This window comes from Hesperophylax consimilis, chromosome 3 (assembly GCF_061612785.1).
Source record: "Hesperophylax consimilis isolate HC1 chromosome 3, BYU_Hcon_1.0, whole genome shotgun sequence".
In the NCBI taxonomy this organism is placed as follows: domain Eukaryota; kingdom Metazoa; phylum Arthropoda; class Insecta; order Trichoptera; family Limnephilidae; genus Hesperophylax; species Hesperophylax consimilis.
In genome coordinates this window covers 44329726-44350927 of record NC_142838.1, presented here as the reverse complement: position 1 = coordinate 44350927, position 21202 = coordinate 44329726, and the positions used below count along the sequence as shown (strand labels likewise).

Sequence of the window (21202 nt, the reverse complement as noted above, 5' to 3'; positions counted from 1 at the left end):
ATCAGGGTACAAATTAATACTACAGTATTAATCATCAGGGTACAAATTAATACTACAGTAGTAAAGTGATGCTTAAGTAAAGGAAACCGGTCGGTTCTTAAATTAATAAATATCGTGGTTTTAAAACAAAAAAGTATTTTATTTTATTAAATATGTCAAACCACAAAGTGATTGCTTTCTACAATAATATAAATTTAAAATGATAATAATAATGTTAATTATTGTTGGCATTAGTTAATGAATTGCATAATGTGCATGGTGTTTTGAAATTCGTGGTATCTACGTACAGTATATAATCATCTGCAGTATGTAAGGCATCCCAAATAATCATTTATCACAAATCTTTTTTTGGTTATTATTTTTTTTCTTGATAGAAAAATCCCGATGAATTTTAAAAAAAACTCATTGTAGGACGGGAAGAACTCACAGTATATATGTGGGAGTTAATAGGTACAATTTTACATTGGTATTTTGATATAAATTATAAGTTTCACATACGAAACAGTACAAAAATATAATATTTTTACTAATAAAACTTTTACATAGAAAATAGTTTGTACATTACAGTTTTTTTACATCTCAGATTTTAGATGTAACTATTTTTTATTTCTTGCTAGAGCAATCCCGACGAGTTACATAACTCATTGTAGGACGAGAGGAATTTACAATACATAGGTGGGATTTAATAAGTAAAATTTTATATCAGTATTTTGATATCAAAAAACCTTCACCGTCCAATGCTTTGTTTTTCTTTTGAAGTGGAAAAAATATGTCATCGGAAACCAAAATGAATGTTCTTCTTATACTCCAAATTGAATACGCTCAGGAATCGCTGGAAGTTTATCGAGTGCGTATACATTAAGGTGGAGTGAATTTTTTTTTGAGAATTTCGAAATCGAGATAGTTGGGAAAGATGCTCCATATATTAACAATAAAAAAAATATATATTCACAATATCTGGACATCGCCAAAGCTTTATATTTTATCATTTTCACGATTTTACCTAAGTATTTATAGCTCATGTACGCGAAATAAAACACACATAAAATTTGTATTTTACCATTTATTTTACAGATAATACATTCGTAGATTGTTAGAATGGAACAAAAAGTGGAAATAAAAAATGTACACATATTATATACCGCATTGAAAAACTTGAAAATTACAAAATTTACTATGAACGGTACTGCATTTTGGTGTTAAAAATATGCATAAGGTGTCGTGACTCTAACCTTGTTTTTATTAATACATCTCGCCTCAAGGGAGCACAAACAACGGCTGAGGCTTCTGTTACAATGTTCACGCATCTCTCTGTAGCTTGAGTGTGGCAAGGAAAATTCTTTATCATTGGTAGTATGACATCCTCAATTATCGTGTGATCGGTAATGGCTTGTAAAATTGTCTCGTAACTTACAAATTTTGTTAGTGGTGGCTCGGTTATGTTTCTAAAGTCTATATAGTCTAAAGTTTAAAGTGGGAATTGTTTTTTTTTATTAATAATTTTATCATCATCTGCTGAAAAATCAAAAACAGGCACTTTGAAGGTACGAATAAAGTCTGATTGCATTTTCATTTGCCGAACTTTCAATATTCTTCTCAACACCAACTCTCTTACTAGTCCAGTCAAGTTAAACATGAAAAGGGGGTTGTACTTGCAAAAGGTCCAGTCATTCTGAATTTTTTATATGTTGTTAGGACCTAAACCAGTATTAAAAAAAAAAAATTGCAACTTTGAAAGTGCTGTGCGAGCGGCAGTGGACCTAAAAAACCAGAAAATTTTCAGATTTTTTTCAGTTTTTGCTCAATATCTCAGTAAAGGAAGGGTCTGACTGGTGTAAATGGTATGCATACTTTTAAAGTAGACTAAATTTTCTATAATTTGAGTCTAAAGCAAGCTATATAAAGCCATTGGTTTTCAAGATATAGTTCTTCAAAAATAGGCAATTTTTTCCAAAAAGTGAATTTTTTTCGAAATGGTCACTTATTTTGTAAAATAATTTCTAAAATACGCATCCCACGTCAAATATTATAGGAAATAAAGTTGTTTTAAATTTAATAAGCTTTCATTTGAAACTAGATTAATATCTGTAGACTTAACGGTTCTCTCAAAAATGGCAGATAACCAAAAACAGCCATAAGTGGATTTTGGGTGAAATGCAAATAAACTGTTCTCACGTCTTTTTATGGTTTTATTTATCAAACAGTTAGCAGATTTTTGATGAAAAAAATAAAAGATATTACATCTATCGGGAATAACGTCATCTTCAAAAATTCTTTTATATACCTACACAGTAAAATGCTTGTACCAACATCATGGTACCTACTATAAGGACAAATTACATGTACACAAAAAATAAAACTAATAAAAATCATGTGGGTATTTTGTCTTGGTTGCCAAATCATGTCTTTCTTTTTATCTTAGCTGGAAGAGGCGCCCAGTCTGTAGTCGGGTCATCTTCATCGTCCGAGCATTTCAGCTCCACTTCCGGGACGTTAATGCAAAATTTGCCACCGCATGACTGACAGAGGACTGAGCAGTGGAGCCCAGCCTTTCTACACGAGCAGCTCCCAGAGCATCCTTTCTTGCATTTAGATGAAAATTTTCGCAAAAGGGCAGGAGGTGCGGGATCCATCGTGGTGGGAATGGGGGTGAGTCCTTGAAAAGACAGCTTCCACCCCCATTCAGTGGGATTCAAGTTGACTCCCCGCCACTTCTGCACTTGGAGGTAGCACCTTGCTGCATGGTGGCCTGCAGCATCTTCCGTCGGTGACAAACGGGCGAGGTTTATGTTTGTTGAAGTGACAAACGTCTTATACCTTAGGAAATCCAAAGTATCCCTCGCGATGTCACCCCCATATAGAGCCACGAAGCACTTGATGCCTGCTTCACTCGCGGCTTGTGGGGTAGAGTCTGGCCGAAGGAAGACCTCCACTTGCTCAGCAAGTGGTTCACTCTTGTTCAAAAGTGTGCTGATTTTGGTCGTTCCTTGGCCAAACGGTGCTGAGGTGGTATCGCACCCGGCAAACGCGTAGGTAAATAGTATCGTTCCTGGTAATTGTCGGGAGTCCTGGATGTTGTAGGAGGTCGTAGAGTAGTGACAGCAACCAGCTTCACCCTTCGTGCTCTTCTGAAGATAGACGTTTGTCTCTTCAGCGCCTAAACCATTGAGAAGAACGAGCAGGTCGACATCTTCTCCCACTATGACGACCCGATTGGCATCTGCTCTTTTTGATAACGCCATCATGACGATCTCTCGATCAGCATCTTCTTCGGCAACAGCCACTTCTACTCCCTCCTTCTGAAAGGCGTCACAGAGAAGAGTTATAAGGCGTCTCCTATTGTTTTCATTGCCCAATACATGCTTTTGAGCAATTTGAATTACTGTGGATTCATCGAACGTCAATTCGTAGCTGAAATGAGCTGCGTAGCGCCGGAGTCGTTCCGCTGTTTTGATGTTTTTTTTTTGGTAGCATCTTCGGGGTAGCCGTCAAAAACGATGGAGACGTTCTTCCTAAAGTGGTTTCGGACGTAGGTGGTATAACGCGCCAAAAGTGCTCGAACCGTGCTTTTCCGCTGCCACACGATCTTGTGCAAGAGGTAGCCACCATCCAAAATGACGTGAGTGCTGGCATCTATCGGCGTGTGGCTGGAAAGAGGAGTGAAGGCAGAGTACAGAGTAGATTTTGTGCCCTTGCGCATCCCTTGTTCATTGAACAGAGACATCGGGAACGGGGCCAACTCATACTTGAAGTCATCCTGTAAATCCTGTTCAGATTTTTTTGCAATACACACTCGCTGAAAAATTGTGAACGGATCTACAGCCACTCTTCTGTTTTTGTCCGGTAGTTTAACGGTTGAGGTGATCGATGCCAGCGTGGTAACTTTATTTTTCCGTTTTATTACTACCTTGTCGTTCATTTTCCCCACAATTTTCATCACTCCTTCCGTTCCAACTCTCTGGGCTGTGTGGAAATTAATTTCAGGACCTGTCAGTAAACCACTACTGATAGAAATTAAACTGTCAGTTTTGGGAAATGGAGGGTGGAGAGCAAACCAGTTTTTTAGTTTTTCCACATCACTATAATCTCGGATGATTCGAGAAGGTCTCGTGTCTACATGCTGATCTCTAGTATGACATGATAAGCTGCAAAAACTTTCCAGTTCTTCACAAATGTTCAACATAAACAGCATTCCTGTTTTCCACCTTGCCAGAACACTTTCGGAGATTCCCCTTCCTTGGGTCAACCCACCGTAGGTTTTCATGGATCGCATCAGCTTCTGCTCAATTGTTAGGTCTGACCACAACCCAGACCAAAACTTGTCAGACCGGAGAATGGTGAAGGATCCTTTTGTAAACACGTCGTATTCACTTTTATCCATCCGATCTTGTAACGCCATCATATCCTGAAGGTAGAGGTGCGCGCTCTTAGCATTCAAAAAATGTCCAGCTGCGTGGAAAAAAGGGAGCATCTTGTGGACAGTGTACAAATGAAGGTTCCATCACCAGCACGCTCTGCCTGGATGAATAGTTTTATCAAAGTGGTCATACGAAAGTATTGGACCCACAACTGTGATGTTGAACCATTCGCTTCAATTTTCTCCAAAGCACTTTTAAATTTTGCCTTTAGTATTTGGTAGGTATCAATTTCTTCTGCTGATATAAGGAGAGACCGTAAATAGTCGTAATTACATTAAAACCCTAGGATAAACCCACGATGATTAATGGATTTACTTCACAGCACAATAAAACCATAAAAAGACGCGAGAACAGTTTATTTGCATTTCACCCAAAACCCACTTATGACTGTTTTTGGTTATCTGCCTTTTTTTAGAGAACCGTTTAGTTTACAGATATCAATTTAGTCTTAAATAAAAGCTTATTAAATTTACAACAACTTTATTTCAAACAATATTTGACGTGGGATGCGTATTTTAGAAATTATTTTACAAAATAAGTGACCATTTCGAAAAAATTTCAATTTTTGGAAAAAATTGCCTATTTTTGAAGAACTGTATCTTGAAAACCAATGGCTTTATATAGCTTGCGTTGGTCTCAAATTATAGCAAATTTAGTTTACTTTAAAAGTATGCGTACACTCTACACCGGTCAGACCCTTCCTTTACTGAGATATTGAGCAAAAACTGAAAAAAATTCCTGGTTTTTTAGGTCCACCACCGCTCGCACAGCACTTTCGAAGTTGCAATTTTTTTTTTTTAATACTGGTTTAGGTCCTAACAACATATAAAAAATTCAGAATGACTGGACCTTTTGCAAGCACGGATGTACATCTTGACTGGACTATACGTATTTTCGGTTGTCGTTTAACATGGCTAATAATATATTTTCGTGATACCCAAAAAAGCCATTACGCTGGATTACTGGATCAATACTATCTTTTAAATCACTGGGCAAATACCGTGAAAGCACTATTGTTTCGTGTAAATGCCTTGCACTGGAAAGACATAATGGTTTGGTCTTAATGTTGAACCACATAGGTGCGTAAACTGTTAATACCAATGTCGTCAAAGTTACCATATTTTTTATGGTTTTAGGGTAGAAATGTAAAGCCGAAGAATCCGATTCGCTGTAGTGAGCCACCTAGATTGTACAATTTTACCGGGATTCGTTTTTGATACATTTTCATTGCAGAATCCGGAGTCAATAGTTTTACACATTTTCAGTAGATACATCAGATCTGTACTTAAATCCTGTGTATTTGTCATACTTGGTAATGAACATTGAATGATTTTAAATTTCACGACAGGAAGTTATTCACACTTATTTAAAGATTTACCAATAAAATTTACCAGTGAAACATTGCGGTCCAGTCGTGGTTCCGTCGATGTTCTCGAAGAGATGTCGCAAAATGAGTTCGTTTACTTGTAATTGACAGACAATCCACTGTAAAGGCCGTTTGAGATATGATTCAAGGCGCCGAATAACACCTCCTTTGTACCCCGTATAACTGCAGTTCCGTCGCATCCAATTGCAACAATTTTTTTCAAAACAATATCTTTCGAAGACAGTAATGAAATAATTTCATTACTTATTGCTTCAGATTTTCCGATTTTTAATGAAATGTGTCCCAATGTACTCGCTACCTGGTTCTTTTACTAAACTAACGTGTTCTTCAGTTATTATTTTTTGCCGGTTGTCCTCCATGCTTAGTTTTGTCCTTCCGTCCGGCGAAGTATAAACCAAATTCATTGGAATCAATTACTAACGGCTTACTAGTAAGGGCAGTTCTTTTCTTCATTCGAGCTCGACGAATTTTACTCCTATCCACAACGTGAGATGTATCGTTCTGTGAAATTAAGCCAACATCTTGTAATACAGCGAAAACAATTGCAGCTCCTGCTCGATCTGAAATCTGTCTAGTGTTCTGGCCACAACAGGGAAGTCTTTCACCTCATGGTGAGAATTATTTGGTTGTGCTTCACTTTGCATTATTTCTTGTGGAATTGAAGACGAAGCACATTTTTTGAGAGTCTAAAGTTTAAACTACAAGAAGGAATAGCGTCAGTACCCCGATCTACTAGATAGTGTGTAGCGGATTGGAAACTTCGCCAAGATGATACGCGATACACTTCACTCTGTTTGAAACGCGTTTGGGGTAGAAGGATTCGTTCCTGTGTGGGAATAATTTAACTGTTCCTACAGTCCTACTTTATAATTATATTATAAAATAATAATGTAATTATATCATTGGTAGTAAATAAACACTCTTTTTTTTTTACATAATTATAAGCATTTCTAAGAATCGGGAGAACATTATTGGTGTTTTCAGTGTTTTTATCAAAAATTCAAAGTGGTGGCGATGTCGTAATTATAAATTAATATTTTTTGTATTTTTTTATTTTAGATGAATACATAACGGAGCACCAATCCTGCGTATGCCGAATTCTATATTACGAAAAAAAAAATCTCCATACTAGACCGCTCCACCTTAGTATACATGTATATACCTACATATTTATAGAAATATAAAATTAATTAAGCTGAAATTTTACAATTATGTTTTGTAGAAAATGTTGCCCAAAAATTTACTTTTAAGTGTTTATTTATGTAGTACCGTCTCCATTCGGTAAAGCATTTTCCTTGGTGACGTCATTTTATTTGGGATAAAACACATTTTGTCTTCTGTTTTCCCATATTTAACTGAAACTTACGTATATATTAGCAATCAGATTTATTATAAATTGGTTGAATTTTCCCTTAATTTTAAATAACATTTTAATGTAGGTAAGTTCTTTAAGTTCTTAACTTGGGGAGATAATTCTACAATTCTATCTACAATAAATAATCTAACAATCTACACGATTGTACAGTTTAAAAGATGAATAACTCTTTTTAATATTCGAATGACTTTAAGTACTTTATAGGTAATATTTGTCTGTATGGAGAAAAACTATCGGTGTAGAATTTTTTTTATGGAAAAAAAATATATTTTTTGAAATTTTATACCAGTTACTTGTGTAATATTTTAAACTAGGGCGGACCCTGTGAATTCTTCAAAAATCTGTTTGCAATTTAAACTTAAGCAATTTTATGTTAAAAATCTTATATTAGGTATAGAAAGGTATTTATGGCATGTCTAAATTCTTCACATTCTTTTCCAATTTTTCTGTGCCCAAAAATCGACGTGACTGAAAGCCAAATAAACATAATTTATATGTAAAAAGAAAATATGTACATTAATTATAATTATTATATTTGAAATACTTTTTACATGAAAAAAAGTTCTACTTTATAATAATTTTTAGGCGCCATTACAAATAACAATCACACATATTTAACTATTAAAATAAAGAAACTTAAGAATTTTAAAAAATCTACAAAATAAACTGTTTTCATATTTTTTTTACATTGTCCAAATTTTTTCTGAAACTTAACCACCATGCACATAAAAAGTAAAAATTATTTCTCAAAAATAATGTTTTCTTTTTTATTGGTGAAACATACAAAAACCTTAATTAATTGGGGAAGAAATCAAATTATAAAAAACAGAAAATTTCACGAATAGATTAAAAAGTAATCGTTTAATTAGATAAATAAATACGTAAAAGAAATCACCGTACACACGCGACCTTTCCGGCTTAAGCTATGGCCGATACTGAAGAATAACGGTGTAAGTATTTCAGCACCTGCACACGAATACAGTTACGTGCGTTACTGTATTAAAGTAACTTAAGGCGGTGTTTTCTTTAGCGGTACAGAAATTGCATATTTCAGAGTGGTATATTTTAATTAATTTTTATGAATACATTAATAAAATCTCTAATGTTTCTAGAGGGATTCGTCGGAAAGTTACTAATACATCGTCTAGAAAAATAAAATCTGGTGCTTGCCGCTTATCTTATAACATTTTACATTTTATAAAATGTACATACCTTTTTACAAAATATATTTAACGGTAAGGTCCTGTTTTTATTAATCTTAAATATAAATATGGAATCTAGGAATCCCTTTTTTCCCTTTCTTCACTGGGCAAATCCCCGTTATCAGGGTATTGTGTCACCTTAATGCATGCGGCCGACCTCACCGTGAGATAGAAGAACTCGCCGACTAATCATAAGGCGTTTAAGGCTATTAACAGTTTAAATAGTTTATTTATTAATGCTACATATAATCGTTATAACAAAACTTTTATATTCATAATCCTCGTTTGTTGAACTATATTATATAGAATATATATTTTTAAGCCATTATATTTTTAACTCAAGTTCCTTCGAATGGAATACAATAATTTGTACAATTTAATACAGCTAACAATATAAATATACGAATGCAATATAGTATAGGTGTAGGTATCAACTTAATTCAGTCATCAATTTAAAACATCTGCAATTTAAAAATACGTTCTCTTTAATAATAACATTTTCTAGGGTTTACGTACCGTAATCTTGCTGGGTACAGTGGGCACTTGTCTCGGCAGCTGGCTGAAGGTGTTCTCCGTAAGCAGAGATTTATTCTGGTTGACCTTCCTGGGCCAGACTGTTGAAGGAATTGCCCAACCCTTCCTCCTGGGGACTCCCCCCAGCCTGGCCGCTGTATGGTTTGGCTCTGACCAGGTGTCCACGGCATGCAGCTTAGGGGTGGCTGGAAATCAGGTTAGACTCTATAATTTTCGAGCATAAATCTAAAAATTCAGTAACAAAAATTCGTTGGTCCTAGCTCTTTGAACCCCTACAAAATTTGACGTGATATTTAAATCAGTTTTGACATTTAAAACTTTAAACATTGTTCACCATTAACTTCCGGTTCTTGGCTATTTACAACCTTATTAATGCTTACATGGTGAAATTTTTATACAATTAATAAATGGCAGTGTATGTGAAAACCTTACATGTATATAAACTTACATAAAATAGTTCATATAAGGATATATACATTGCCTATCCAGCCAAAGAAAGTTATGTTGTATAAACCATTAATCAAAACAAATTCTCAACTTTTCCAAGGTATTTTAAAAAGATCTACATAATTCTTCATTTTGAAGATGTCGTAAAAACCAATATTATTTTAGAAGCTAGATAAAATTACCTTTTAGATTTTGTTATATGAAATAAACTTTAATAATTAAAAATTGCAATATTTTAATTTTAAACCTGAAAAAGTCGAAAAAGCTTACCCCAACCATTTGTAATCAAAACGGTAAAAATTTTCAGAAAATTCAAAATTTGAAAAAAAACACTGTTAACGAATGGGAAGTGTTTTTTTTATTAGTACGGTTGTTAGCGTTTAGAAGTATTTTTTCAATCAAACTATCAGATTCGAACCTTCCATTTAAATAATAATATTATAACATAAAACATGGACTAAATAGTCCATGTTTTATGTTATAATATTATTTAGGTGCTAAGGACCAAATGGTTTTCTCATCATTCAGTAGTGCTCAAGAGAAATCAAGAAGGCTAATGCCATCCTGAAATTCACTGGATCAACAAGTTAAACAAATTATTTGGAAAAACGTAGTCGTGCAAAACACGAAGAGCCTAGAAGAAATGTAGCAACTTGGGAAGGCCTTTGTTAAGCAACGGAACACGATGATAATGTAAAATGGTGTTTTTCAGTTAGGAAACGCATTCGGATTTCTGATTCCACCATTGATGGTTAAAAACAATATTGACAAGAATCTGGTTGGCGATGATCTGCAGGTCATGTTCTATACAATGGCAGGGATAAACACTGTTCTGGCCCTTTTGGTTATTATCTGTAAGTAAAACTGAACAACTAATTTTTTACAAAATTTTACTAGTGGCAATAATTACAAACTTTTTCAGAAATATTATGCATGTATTTATTTATTTGAGAAAATTAACAGCAATTCTTAATTAAAATACATAATTATGTAGTGGCATGCTACGAGATCATTGTAGAACGTTTCTTTAAAGAATTCAAAAATACTCGAGTTTTTCCAAAGCTCCTTGATGCACCAAAATTCCAAACAAAGACACATGATTTTTTATGATTTTGCATTAATTCTCATTGCATCGCCTTTAATAAATATTTGGATTTTTTTAAAGTCCTGTGTCTTCAATATGTATCGTTTTGGTACCTTTGTACTTTAATAAAAATTTGATTATTTGTATAGCGCCGTTTTGTTGACATCTCAAGGGTACTTTAAATACTTGGAAAGTACTGCGACTGCTCGGACCCAGGGCCCGATGATTTACACCTCCCTGAACCATCCTCTCTCGTCTATGGGCATTAGGGTGGTTACAAGGTATAAGGTGAAAAAATATTTTCGTCCTAATGCCGGCCTGACCCCCCTAATATTTGCCGTTTGTCTAGAAAATAAGATATGGAAAGTTTTAGCTCAATTGGATCATGTTAACCTGTGCCTCATCGAGATTAATTATGAAAAAACGATTTTTTGCAAAAAAAAAAAAAAAACTTAATTTAATCACTTCTGATCATATTTTGTTTCCTTTGAACATTATACATTATTAAACAATATAATAAACAACATCATATTTAATTAAATAATATAATAAAACATAAAACAAACATTTTTTCAACTTGCAATGTGTTTTGATACCACTGCGGTAAATACTGGTCGCTTCAACGGAACCTACGTTTTGTTGGAGCATTTATTAGAGAAAAATTTTCTTTATTTAGCATGTCGCTACCATATTTTAGAAATTATTCTCAAATTAGTTTTTTCATTTAAAAATGGGCACAACTACTGGACCCCACTCAAATATTTTTAAAAACTTTCTGACTGGATGGTCGAAGCTAGACAAGACAAAATACAAAACTGCTATTGAAGATAAAAATATTAGACATAAAATAGGGAATTTAAATGAAATATCAATTATTCTTACAGAACAATTAAAAAACCAACAGCCAAGGGATGATAACAAAGAATTAATTCAACTTTCGTTAGTTGTGTTAGGACGTACTCCCCCAGAAGATACTTTTTTCAAAGTTCCTGGTGCCATTCATCACGCTAGATGGATGGCAAAGGCCATTTACATTACAATTTACATTAACAAATTTAGAAAAAAAAGTTATCACTAAGATTGTTTTATTTTTAATAAACATTTATGTAAAAGCGTGGTTTAACGCCCCCAAACCCCCCAACCAAGACCTACTATTTTTAAAATCTCTTTTAAAATATAGAGAAATCGATAAAAAAACTTGCAGACAAGGCACTGTCTAAAATGATAAATCATCTGTGGTACCTCAATTCTGAGCAAGTCGCATTTTCTTTCTTCGATGAAAAGTTAGAAAAAAGTGTCAAAACAAGCATGGCTGTAAAAAGTCTACAATTAATTCCAATTGAGGAACAAACATGTGATAGGGATGTGAAAGCAAAACTCTGTTTCCATCAAGTGGATAATTTATTGGACAAAGATATCGATTTTTTTTGTTTCTCATCAAATTCTAAATTTTTTCAAAAGATTTGAAATTGATACAGAATTTTTAAATACGGATCCTGATATATGGTGTGAAAATGCACATTATTTAATAGCAAAAAAAATAGTGAACGGTTTCAAGGTTGTCAATGACACAACTGAAAGAGCGGTAAAATTAATCCAAGACTTCAATTCCTGTTTGACATAAGACGAAGAACAACGACAGTTTCTGTTACAAGTTGTATCGGAATGTCGAAAAATTTTTCCTGACTCTTCAAAAGCCACGTTATCTAACCCATTACCATCTTAATCTGATAATTAATTGTAAATGTAAATAATAATAATAATAATAATGACCGGTCAGTGGTTGCGTGGGCATAGCGCTTGGGTCTCACCCGAGCGTCGCGTGTTCGATTCCTCGGCTGGCTAAGTCCTCCATCACAACACAAGCAACATTTTCGGCTTTCTGTGGTGGTAGTAGGAGATTTTCAAACATTGTTGGGTTATTCGTAACCCGGGAATGTTTGTCTTTCTTTTTAAAAAAATAAAAAAAATAACTTCTTTCTTTCATAATGCTTTCTTTTGTATATTTTAAATAATAAAACTTTGAACATTATTTCTTCTTGTTTTTTATACCTTTTTGCATTTCTTTTCTCGTTAATCCATCATTTTCAATTTGGATTGTGCTGTATTTACTTTGAAAACAGTTTTAACTACACCCTTTTTACGTACCAATTGAGAAAATAAATAAAGCAAAATTTGGACAGCACATGTAATTAAATTTTGCAATATTGTTAGGTATTTTATAAAAATAATATTTTTTATAGAAAGTTAAACTTCAACCTTGATGAGGCACGGGTTAACCTTATCCAATTAAGCTGAAACTTCGCCAATCTCATTTTTTAGCCAATTGGCAGCTTTTAGGGGGGTCAGCAAAAAAAATTCCAACATTGATATTTGTAACCACCCTAATGGGCATTTGTTCCTGTGCACCATCAGGCCGGGAAAGCTGGGCTCGTGTTCCGCTTGCCCATAGGGTAGAGAAGGAACTACACGGGTGACCAGACGGGCCCGTCAGTAGGGGGGGGCATTTAGTATTTCCTGAAATGCTGACCATTAGATCCGCCCCTGCTACCGTATGCAAACCAATATTAATACCTCACATGTATACATGCCCTTACCATGTTGGTAGTTTTCCAGAAGGCCCCTCCTACTCTACCGTCAGCTGCTCAGGATAAATTAGAGACCCAAGATGGAGACACTTATTTCAAGTTCGTCAAGAGACTATTGATGGATAAGAACTTTTTGATGCTCCTGGTATCCTATGGAGTATGTATGGGGGTTTTCTGTGCTATATCCACCCTGCTTAACCAAGTTGTTCTGTCTTACTATCCGGTAATTAAAAACTTTGTTTTATTTATTTATTCCTTACGCCACCCATAAATATTTCATTCCTTTTTGATCTTTTCAAAATGTATTTACCTACTTTGTTATTATTTAATTATTGGCAACACTGGATTAAAGTTCTATGCTTATAAAAAGTGCTTTTAGTCTACTGAATGCATGTTTACAAAAACCATCACCATGTATCACACCCCAGGTCCCCATAACCATGTGTTATTCCTCTGATCGTAATTCACTTTTGGGTGCAAAGGTGCAAAACCCAGAATTGTCTGGGCACGGGTATTGCGAGTTGGCAAAGGAGAAGGGGGGCAGGGGGGGGGCAGATGGGCAAGAGTTCACGCTGCGAAATTCAGAGAAAATCGATTTTAATGTTGTAACGATAATTTATTTAAGCTTGTGGGTGTGAACTCTCGTTCAGATGCAGTCGAACAATAAACAAAAATCACCCTCATGCTCTGAGAGTAAAAACAATCTAATTACAGACGCCTAAGTTGCAAAATTTGGAGGAAAACCATTTTCGTATTCTAAATGTAACGGATATTTATTTAAGCCTGTAGGTGTGAACTCACATGCAGATGCAGTCAAACTCTAAAGAAAACCATTATTGTGTTCCAAGTGTAAAAAAATCTAGTTGCAGACTCTTACGCTGCAAAATTCGGAGGAAAACCATTTTCGTGTTCCAAATGTGACGTTATTTTTTCAACCTGAGGGTATGAGCTCACACGCAGACGCAGTCAAACTCTAAAAAAACCACCCTCGTCCTCTACTGGGTGTAAAGAAACATAGTTGCAGGCATTTGCCTGCGTATGGACACTGCGAATTTCGGAAGAAACCCGTTTTCGTGTTCCGAATATAGCCATATTTTTTTACCAGTGGGTGTGAACTCACGCGCAATTGAAGTCACACTCTAAGCTTTAAAAAAATCTAGTGACAGACTTTTGCTTCTAAATTCAGAGGAAAACCATTTTAATGTGCAATGCTATCATTGCAATCATTTTTGAGCTTGTGACCTTGCGTGCAAACTTATTATTTTTAAAACCGGTCTTGAGTTCCAAATCTGCAGACGCTGTTCGCTGTTTCCGGACACCGTGTTGTTCCTTCCCTGCAAGCTATAAAGCTGCTCCCCTAGCTTGGAAGCTGGCTACGCCCCTCCGCTTGGGAATATTTTTTGTGATCAGCATCCAATATATTATTAATTTGTTATTTATTATAGCACTTAGTAAAAGTTGTATCCATGCGTATCATTTCAGACTGCAAACGAAGACGTCGGCAAAATTGGTGTGACGTTAGTCTGCGCAGGGGTTATTGGAGCTTTACTGAGTGGTATCATACTGGACAAGACTCACCGGTTCAAGCTGACGTCCATCATATTTTACGCAGCGTCTGTGATTGGATTACTAATCTACACCTTCACACTAAGTGTAGGACATATTTACATTGTCTACATTAGCAGCTTCATGATGGGGTCAGTATTTTATAAATTAATTATTCAATATACTGATAACGTTCAAAGGCATTCTACACGCTAAGGGGAAACATAAATACCAAATCGAATTAAGTTACTGTAACGTATCGTTGTTGTATAAGATAGAATACTGGGCCCTTTATCTCCAGTATTCTTCGAGGAAAGGATCTGGTACAAATATTGAATGGTCGTAGATTCTTAATACACGGACGCTGTTTTATTCGGAATATAATTATATGATAATACAAGTAAGAAGTTGCCCAAAGGCCGTCTAGCGAAAGAGTGGGGCTCTCTTCGCGAACCCGACAATGTAACAGAAGGCGGTTGGTCGCGTTCGGTTATGTTCGGTAGAACCCGAACTTACCCGAACCTTTTAATCACCAAATACTACAGTTACTAGTTATTACTAGTAGGTAGTACGAAAATAAGAGTAGTACGAAAAAACGAATACTAGGTAGTTGAACAGTAGACCTCGCATCCACAAAGTATTTTTCTCTTATTTAATAAATCGAAACTAAAAATTCCTCTGAAATCACGAGATTTGTAAGTAGGTACTACCTACCTACTTTATTATACACAATAACTATTTTAGGTAATATATTTTTGTTTCAAATGATGAATTATATAATTTTTCCAAAGAAATGTCACCATCTGAATGACAATTCGTTTTCCAAACTTTCTTCAGGCCGGTGCATAGAGGTTGCAAATACTCATTATCGCCTGATAAATCTGTAACTTCTTTATTTCTTATCATAAAAAAATAAAATTTGGTGTGCTGATTAAAAACTAAACAATCTTTATATTTAGTAGTGATTTGTTATAAGCATTCTTAATATATTCAGTCTGAAAAACAAAAACAACTTTTGACATTAAAAAAATTCACTTGTAATAATAATAATAATAAATTCAGCCATAGAACGAATTAATTAACCTATAAATTTAGGAGGTAGAGGTATAGTCAAAATAACTTATTTGAAACATAATCAGGTAGAGATGCTAAGAACTTTTTTCCAAAGTAAAGCTCATATGCACAAAATAATTTGCAAGGCAGATAGAAACATTACACCTTTAAATTTATACGACGAGAATGCCAACATTTTTATAAATCCCGACAAACCGGTCAAATAAAATTTTACACGCAAAACATTTCAATTATGTCAACCAAACGTATATTGACAAAATTTCGTCAAAGAAATGGTTGAGTATTGGAGAGTTGAGCACAGAAATAGAAGGATTTATGCTTGACATTCAGGATAGAGTCATTAATACTAAAAATTATAGGAAGCATATAATCAAAGATATAAATCAAATTGCTGATTTATGTACAAAATTTTTGGCTTTTCCGGAAACTACAGAACATTATTATATAGGGATGTTTTATATTAGCGCCGTCCGAGTATACATTTAGGTAAAATCAAGTTTTAAAAATAATGATAAAAATTTTATGCACCGAAGCTGGCATGTAATACCAGTTGTACTTGCTAACATATAACTCTGTAGTTTTATTTGTAAACTCTCCAAATTTATTTGCATTGAATTGTCTGTAAAATTACAGAAAACCTTCGAATTATCTCTTCGTCTACTCTAGTTATATCAGCAGTACAAACAGGATTAACAAAAATCTTCTAGCCGTATTTCCGTCATTACTATTTCCAGTACCTTGTCTTGGTTTATCTATAATCAAACCGAGCTCTTTGCGAAATCGTTCTTGAATATATGTTTTTTTTAGCCTTTTTTCTTTTGTTTTGTTCATTTGTGGCGGAAAACTTCATAAATTATAAACTATATGATATATGGAGTAGAATTTTTAATGGTTGTTCGTTACCCTTTAATTTTTCCTCATTTAATTTCCAAATGCTGACTCGAGGGTTACTTTTCCCAGCATAATTAAGTATTTAAACATATCATATAATTAAATTATTCGATTCATTTATCAAAATAGCTTTCGGATTATTGGAATTTTTAACATTTGGGGCAATTAATAACCAGATAGTACATATTGATTTAGTTGGCGGGTTGGAAATAAGCCGACATAGCTCAGTGGTTTCAGAGCACCTGACCGGGCATCAGAAGGCACGGGTGCTATTCCAGTTGGCGGCATTTATTTTTACTCGGGAGATATTTTCAATTTATATTGATATTTCAGGCGACTAATTATTGCTTATAATTATTTGTTATCCCATAAAAACCAAAATACTTGCAATTTGATATACATTAAAAAAATATATATCAAATGGAGCTGCGAACTAAACACAAAATCAATTAATAATTAAAAGTGGTGTTCGGAACAAAAGGCAAAATCTTAGGAATATTTGTTGTGTTACTTACATACTGATAATGTAGAATCGAGGTTATTAGCGCATTTTATATTGCTTTTGTAGACGTTAAAATTTTCAAACTATCATGGATAGAATATGACCAGGAAAGTGTTGAGAATAATTTTATTCAGACAAAGAGTCACTCCAAGAGGCAGATACTTAACCACCATTAGGAATCGAAACGTTGATTGAAATAGATTTAGCCGTATTCGGTGGCCATATGTGAATAGTCTATACTTTCCCAACTTTCTCTTCCTCATCTCCGCCCCCTTCATACACTCTTTAGCCTCACAACAAACAGGGACATGGAATAATACAATTATTTATTTAAATATTTATTTATATTTCATTTTATTTTATCCGCCCATGGGGCTTTTACACTGGGTACATAAATGGTTATTTTTAAACAATGGTGGCGTACAATAATATTACTATTATAGTCGATGTTACCTGTATGATCATTTGCTTAACTAATTATAATTCGTTAATGCTACCAAATTATCCAGAAATAATCAAACGTTAATATAGGGACCAAGTTTAAAGTATTTTATGTAACAATTTATAGTCGGACATATTTACATAAACAGCTCGAAACGATTTGCCGCTGTGTTAGATGTCCGTGGAAGATGGATCCATGGATTATTCACAGCTTGCTTTGATGTTTATCTACTGGAAAACGATGTACATGACGGGTTTGGTTTTTCGATCAAAGGATCGTCGTCGACCGTCGCTATCTTAGCATTACTGCACAGTTGAACACGGCGACTGCACATCTTATACCAAGACTCTAAAAACAGAAAATGCCCTAAGATAGTTGATAATTAAAGACTTTGTACTATTGATAAATTCTCTTTTTTACTCACTATTATTTAGTGTGTGAGAAAAAGCTGCAGCATTATTTTCATAAATAATGCCGTGGCATAGCCGTATAAATTATGACACGCTCATGTTCAATTTAACTTTTTTATTATTGACAGTTTATAGTAAATTTAATCTAATCATATGACTAATTTTGATTGTAATTCTTTTGTTTCTGAAGCTTTATTTAGATGTAAGTAAATTTTTTCATACGTCTAGTAATAAAAATATATAAAATACAAAATAAAATAACGAATAGAGTTATTACATTATAGCGAAAAGAAATATACAGTTTAACAAAAAGAAAAGAAAAAATTATACCCGGTTTAAGAAATAGAGATTGAGAAATACATTTAACTCCTGTTAAGGTGACAGTATTATTTGTGAGTGTATACAATTCATAATTGTTTTTAAATGTATATAGCACATGTTTTACGGAAAGTGTCAAGACTTGAGGCTTCCTTTATGGCACTTGGTAGGTTATTATAAAGCTTTTGCCCTTTATAAAACACGCTGTTCTGTTTGCACGTAAGCATAGTTTTGGGAAGCCTGAAGTCTCAGCAACTCCTCGTAGGATAATTGTGAAAATTTTCATGGTACATAATATTTATTTGCAGATATTTAGGAAACATGCTATTTTTAAGCTAATAAATCATTGTTAAAGTATTGTATATAATATATTGTTTAGTTGTCATCATTATTTAAGTTTTGTAACATAATTTTAACTCTAGTAAAGATATTACATTTCAATCTTCATCCCCCTATTTCGTAAAACCTGTAGTTTATTATTCTGGGCTTCGTTACATAAGAATAGAACACTAAAACAATAATTTAAATGAGGAGTCACAATAGAATTATATACAAGGTGCGTTGTCTTGAGATCCAAGTTATTTCTGATCCATTTTAAGAAGCCAACTTTTTAGCAATTTTTGTATTCGAAGTGTTTGTCAAATTTGAATTTATCATCTTATATTACACCCAAATATTTAATACTGCTAACCCTTTCTATATTTATGTTATTAATGGTTAGTATTACATGATCGGTTCCACCTTGACTGTTCACAATCAGAAATTTTGTTTTCATAACATTCAGTTTTAGTTTGTTTAGCTTTGACCAAAGCGTTACATTATTCAAGTCATTTTGTATTTTCTCAATGGCATCCTGTAAGTTTTTACTGGCTATGTATAAAAATGTATCATCATCAAATAATTTAATGGTACAATGTTTTAAAACTTTAACAATATCATTTATATATATTATGAATAACAGTGGACCTAGAACAGATCCCTGTGGAACGCCTTTACAAGTACGACGTGGTTCAGATGTTATACCACCATATTTTGTTATTTGCGTTCTTTCTGATAGGTAATCGACAAACCAATTAATTTCTTTACCGTTAATTCCAATATTTCTCATTTTTTTATTGATCTATCTCTATCGATTTTTTAATTTTTTTATTGGTTTAACGATGTACAATTACAATTTATAAATATTATTATTTTTTTTTTTTTAATATCGGAAACAGTATCGTAAAACACTTTTTTTATGACCAAAAGCTCGTGTTAAAAAAGTGGAGAAACGTAATTGATTACTATTTTAACAAATTATTATTTTAAGCAAAAAAAATACAAACAATCGTTGTGAAAAATTAATAGAAAAAAGGAGGGGAGAAAAAAAGAAAAAATCAGAAAAAAAGTATATTTAATATTATTTTAGAGAATTATGATACTATTTTAAAAGTTTAATAAATGAAGAAATTCTACTGAATTATATTTTTAATGGTGTTTTTGAATTTAACGTATTTTTTGTAATCTTACATCTAGAGGTAATTGGTTAAACCATTTCACTCCACTATATTTATAAAATTGTTGGGCTGTGGTGGTGTTGCAGCACGGGGTGGTTATAGCACCATGCACATTTGGTATGTTGCTGTTTGAAAAAAGTGTTTGGTTTTCGATGTTGAAAGAATCTTTGTGAATTTGTAGAAGTGGTGTTTTTTATAAATGATTAGCAGAGAAGGGACTTAAAATTCTTTACGTAATTGTAAAAAGCATTCACTTTGTGGCTCATCATAATTTATAATAAAAACACATAAATTTGTTTTTGACCACGATTTGACTATCGATTTGACAATCGTGGTCAAAAACAAATTTATGTGTTTTTATTATAAAATTCTTTAAATAATCTGATGGTGGGATAATCGTATGGCTTATTTAAAATATTTTTTTATTAATATTTTCTGGATGATTTCTAAAGGTAAGAAAGAGGTTTTGAATGCACCACCCCAGCCAACAATTCCATATTGCAATACAGATTGAATTAGTGAAAAATATATGATTCGTAATAGTTTAAGATTTAAAATGTTTCGTATTCTAATAAAAATGTACATTAATTTTCTTAACCTTTCCATTTATTTGTAATTTCCACTTTATGTTAGTGTCTACAATTACACCAAGGTATTTAACATTAGTTTTAACTGTAAATACAGAGCAGTCAGGTTTACATAAATTTGAATTGATATTACAGTTAAATACGTGTATTCATATGTTTAAAGTCTCAGGGATAGCATTTTTATAATTTAATTCGACCTTTCTTTGAGTTTCAAACCAGGTTAAACCCTCAGCTAATAAAGCTGTGTCATCAGCATATGAGATAAGTTTATATGTGATAGGTATTTTAAAAATATCAATGACATAAATAATAAAAAGAATAGGTCCCAGTACAGTTCCCTGCGGGATGCCAAAATGCGTGGTCAGTGAATCGCAGAGAAAGCCATTTAACTTGACAAATTGCTCTCTGTTATATAGATAATTTTTGATCCACGTTAAAGCAAAATATTAGTTATTCTAATAATTAGTTATTAAATTAATTCACAAACTAATAATTAACTATTCCAATTTCCGCTGGTTTTGATATAAAATTAGAATGAGATATGCTGTCAAATGCTTTTCTTAGGTCGACAAATATTCCGATATATTTTTTTTTACTATCTAATGCTTTATATATTTTAGATGTTAAATCTACGATAGCATCTTCAGTGCTCATATTTTCTCTAAAGCCATATTGATGTGTATTTTATATGTTATTTCCTTTGATACATTTGAATAACTGTTTTTAAACAATGTTTTCAAATATTTTGGCAATGTTTGAGGTAAGAGAAATTGGTCTGTAATTAGTGCTTAGATTAGGGTCACCAGATTTAAATATAGGAGTAATAATAGTTTTTTTGTAATTTGCCGGAAAGTTGTCATTTTCGAAGCTAGTGTTAATTATGTGAGCCAGTGGTTTGCAAA

At 33.3% G+C, this 21202-nt stretch overlaps 1 protein-coding gene across 1 annotated transcript in view; it reads left to right on the top strand.

The window, feature by feature from the left end:
* Nucleotides 1-21202, top strand: part of LOC149425605 (choline/ethanolamine transporter flvcr2a-like) — a 50112-nt gene that overhangs the window by 25339 nt on the left and 3571 nt on the right. Inside the window, exons 2-5 of the mRNA XM_089650801.1 lie at nucleotides 8888-9112; nucleotides 10076-10217; nucleotides 13056-13258; nucleotides 14518-14732. Of these exons, the coding sequence (XP_089506927.1) occupies nucleotides 8888-9112; nucleotides 10076-10217; nucleotides 13056-13258; nucleotides 14518-14732 (785 nt within the window). The remainder of the gene's footprint in view (nucleotides 1-8887; nucleotides 9113-10075; nucleotides 10218-13055; nucleotides 13259-14517; nucleotides 14733-21202) is intronic.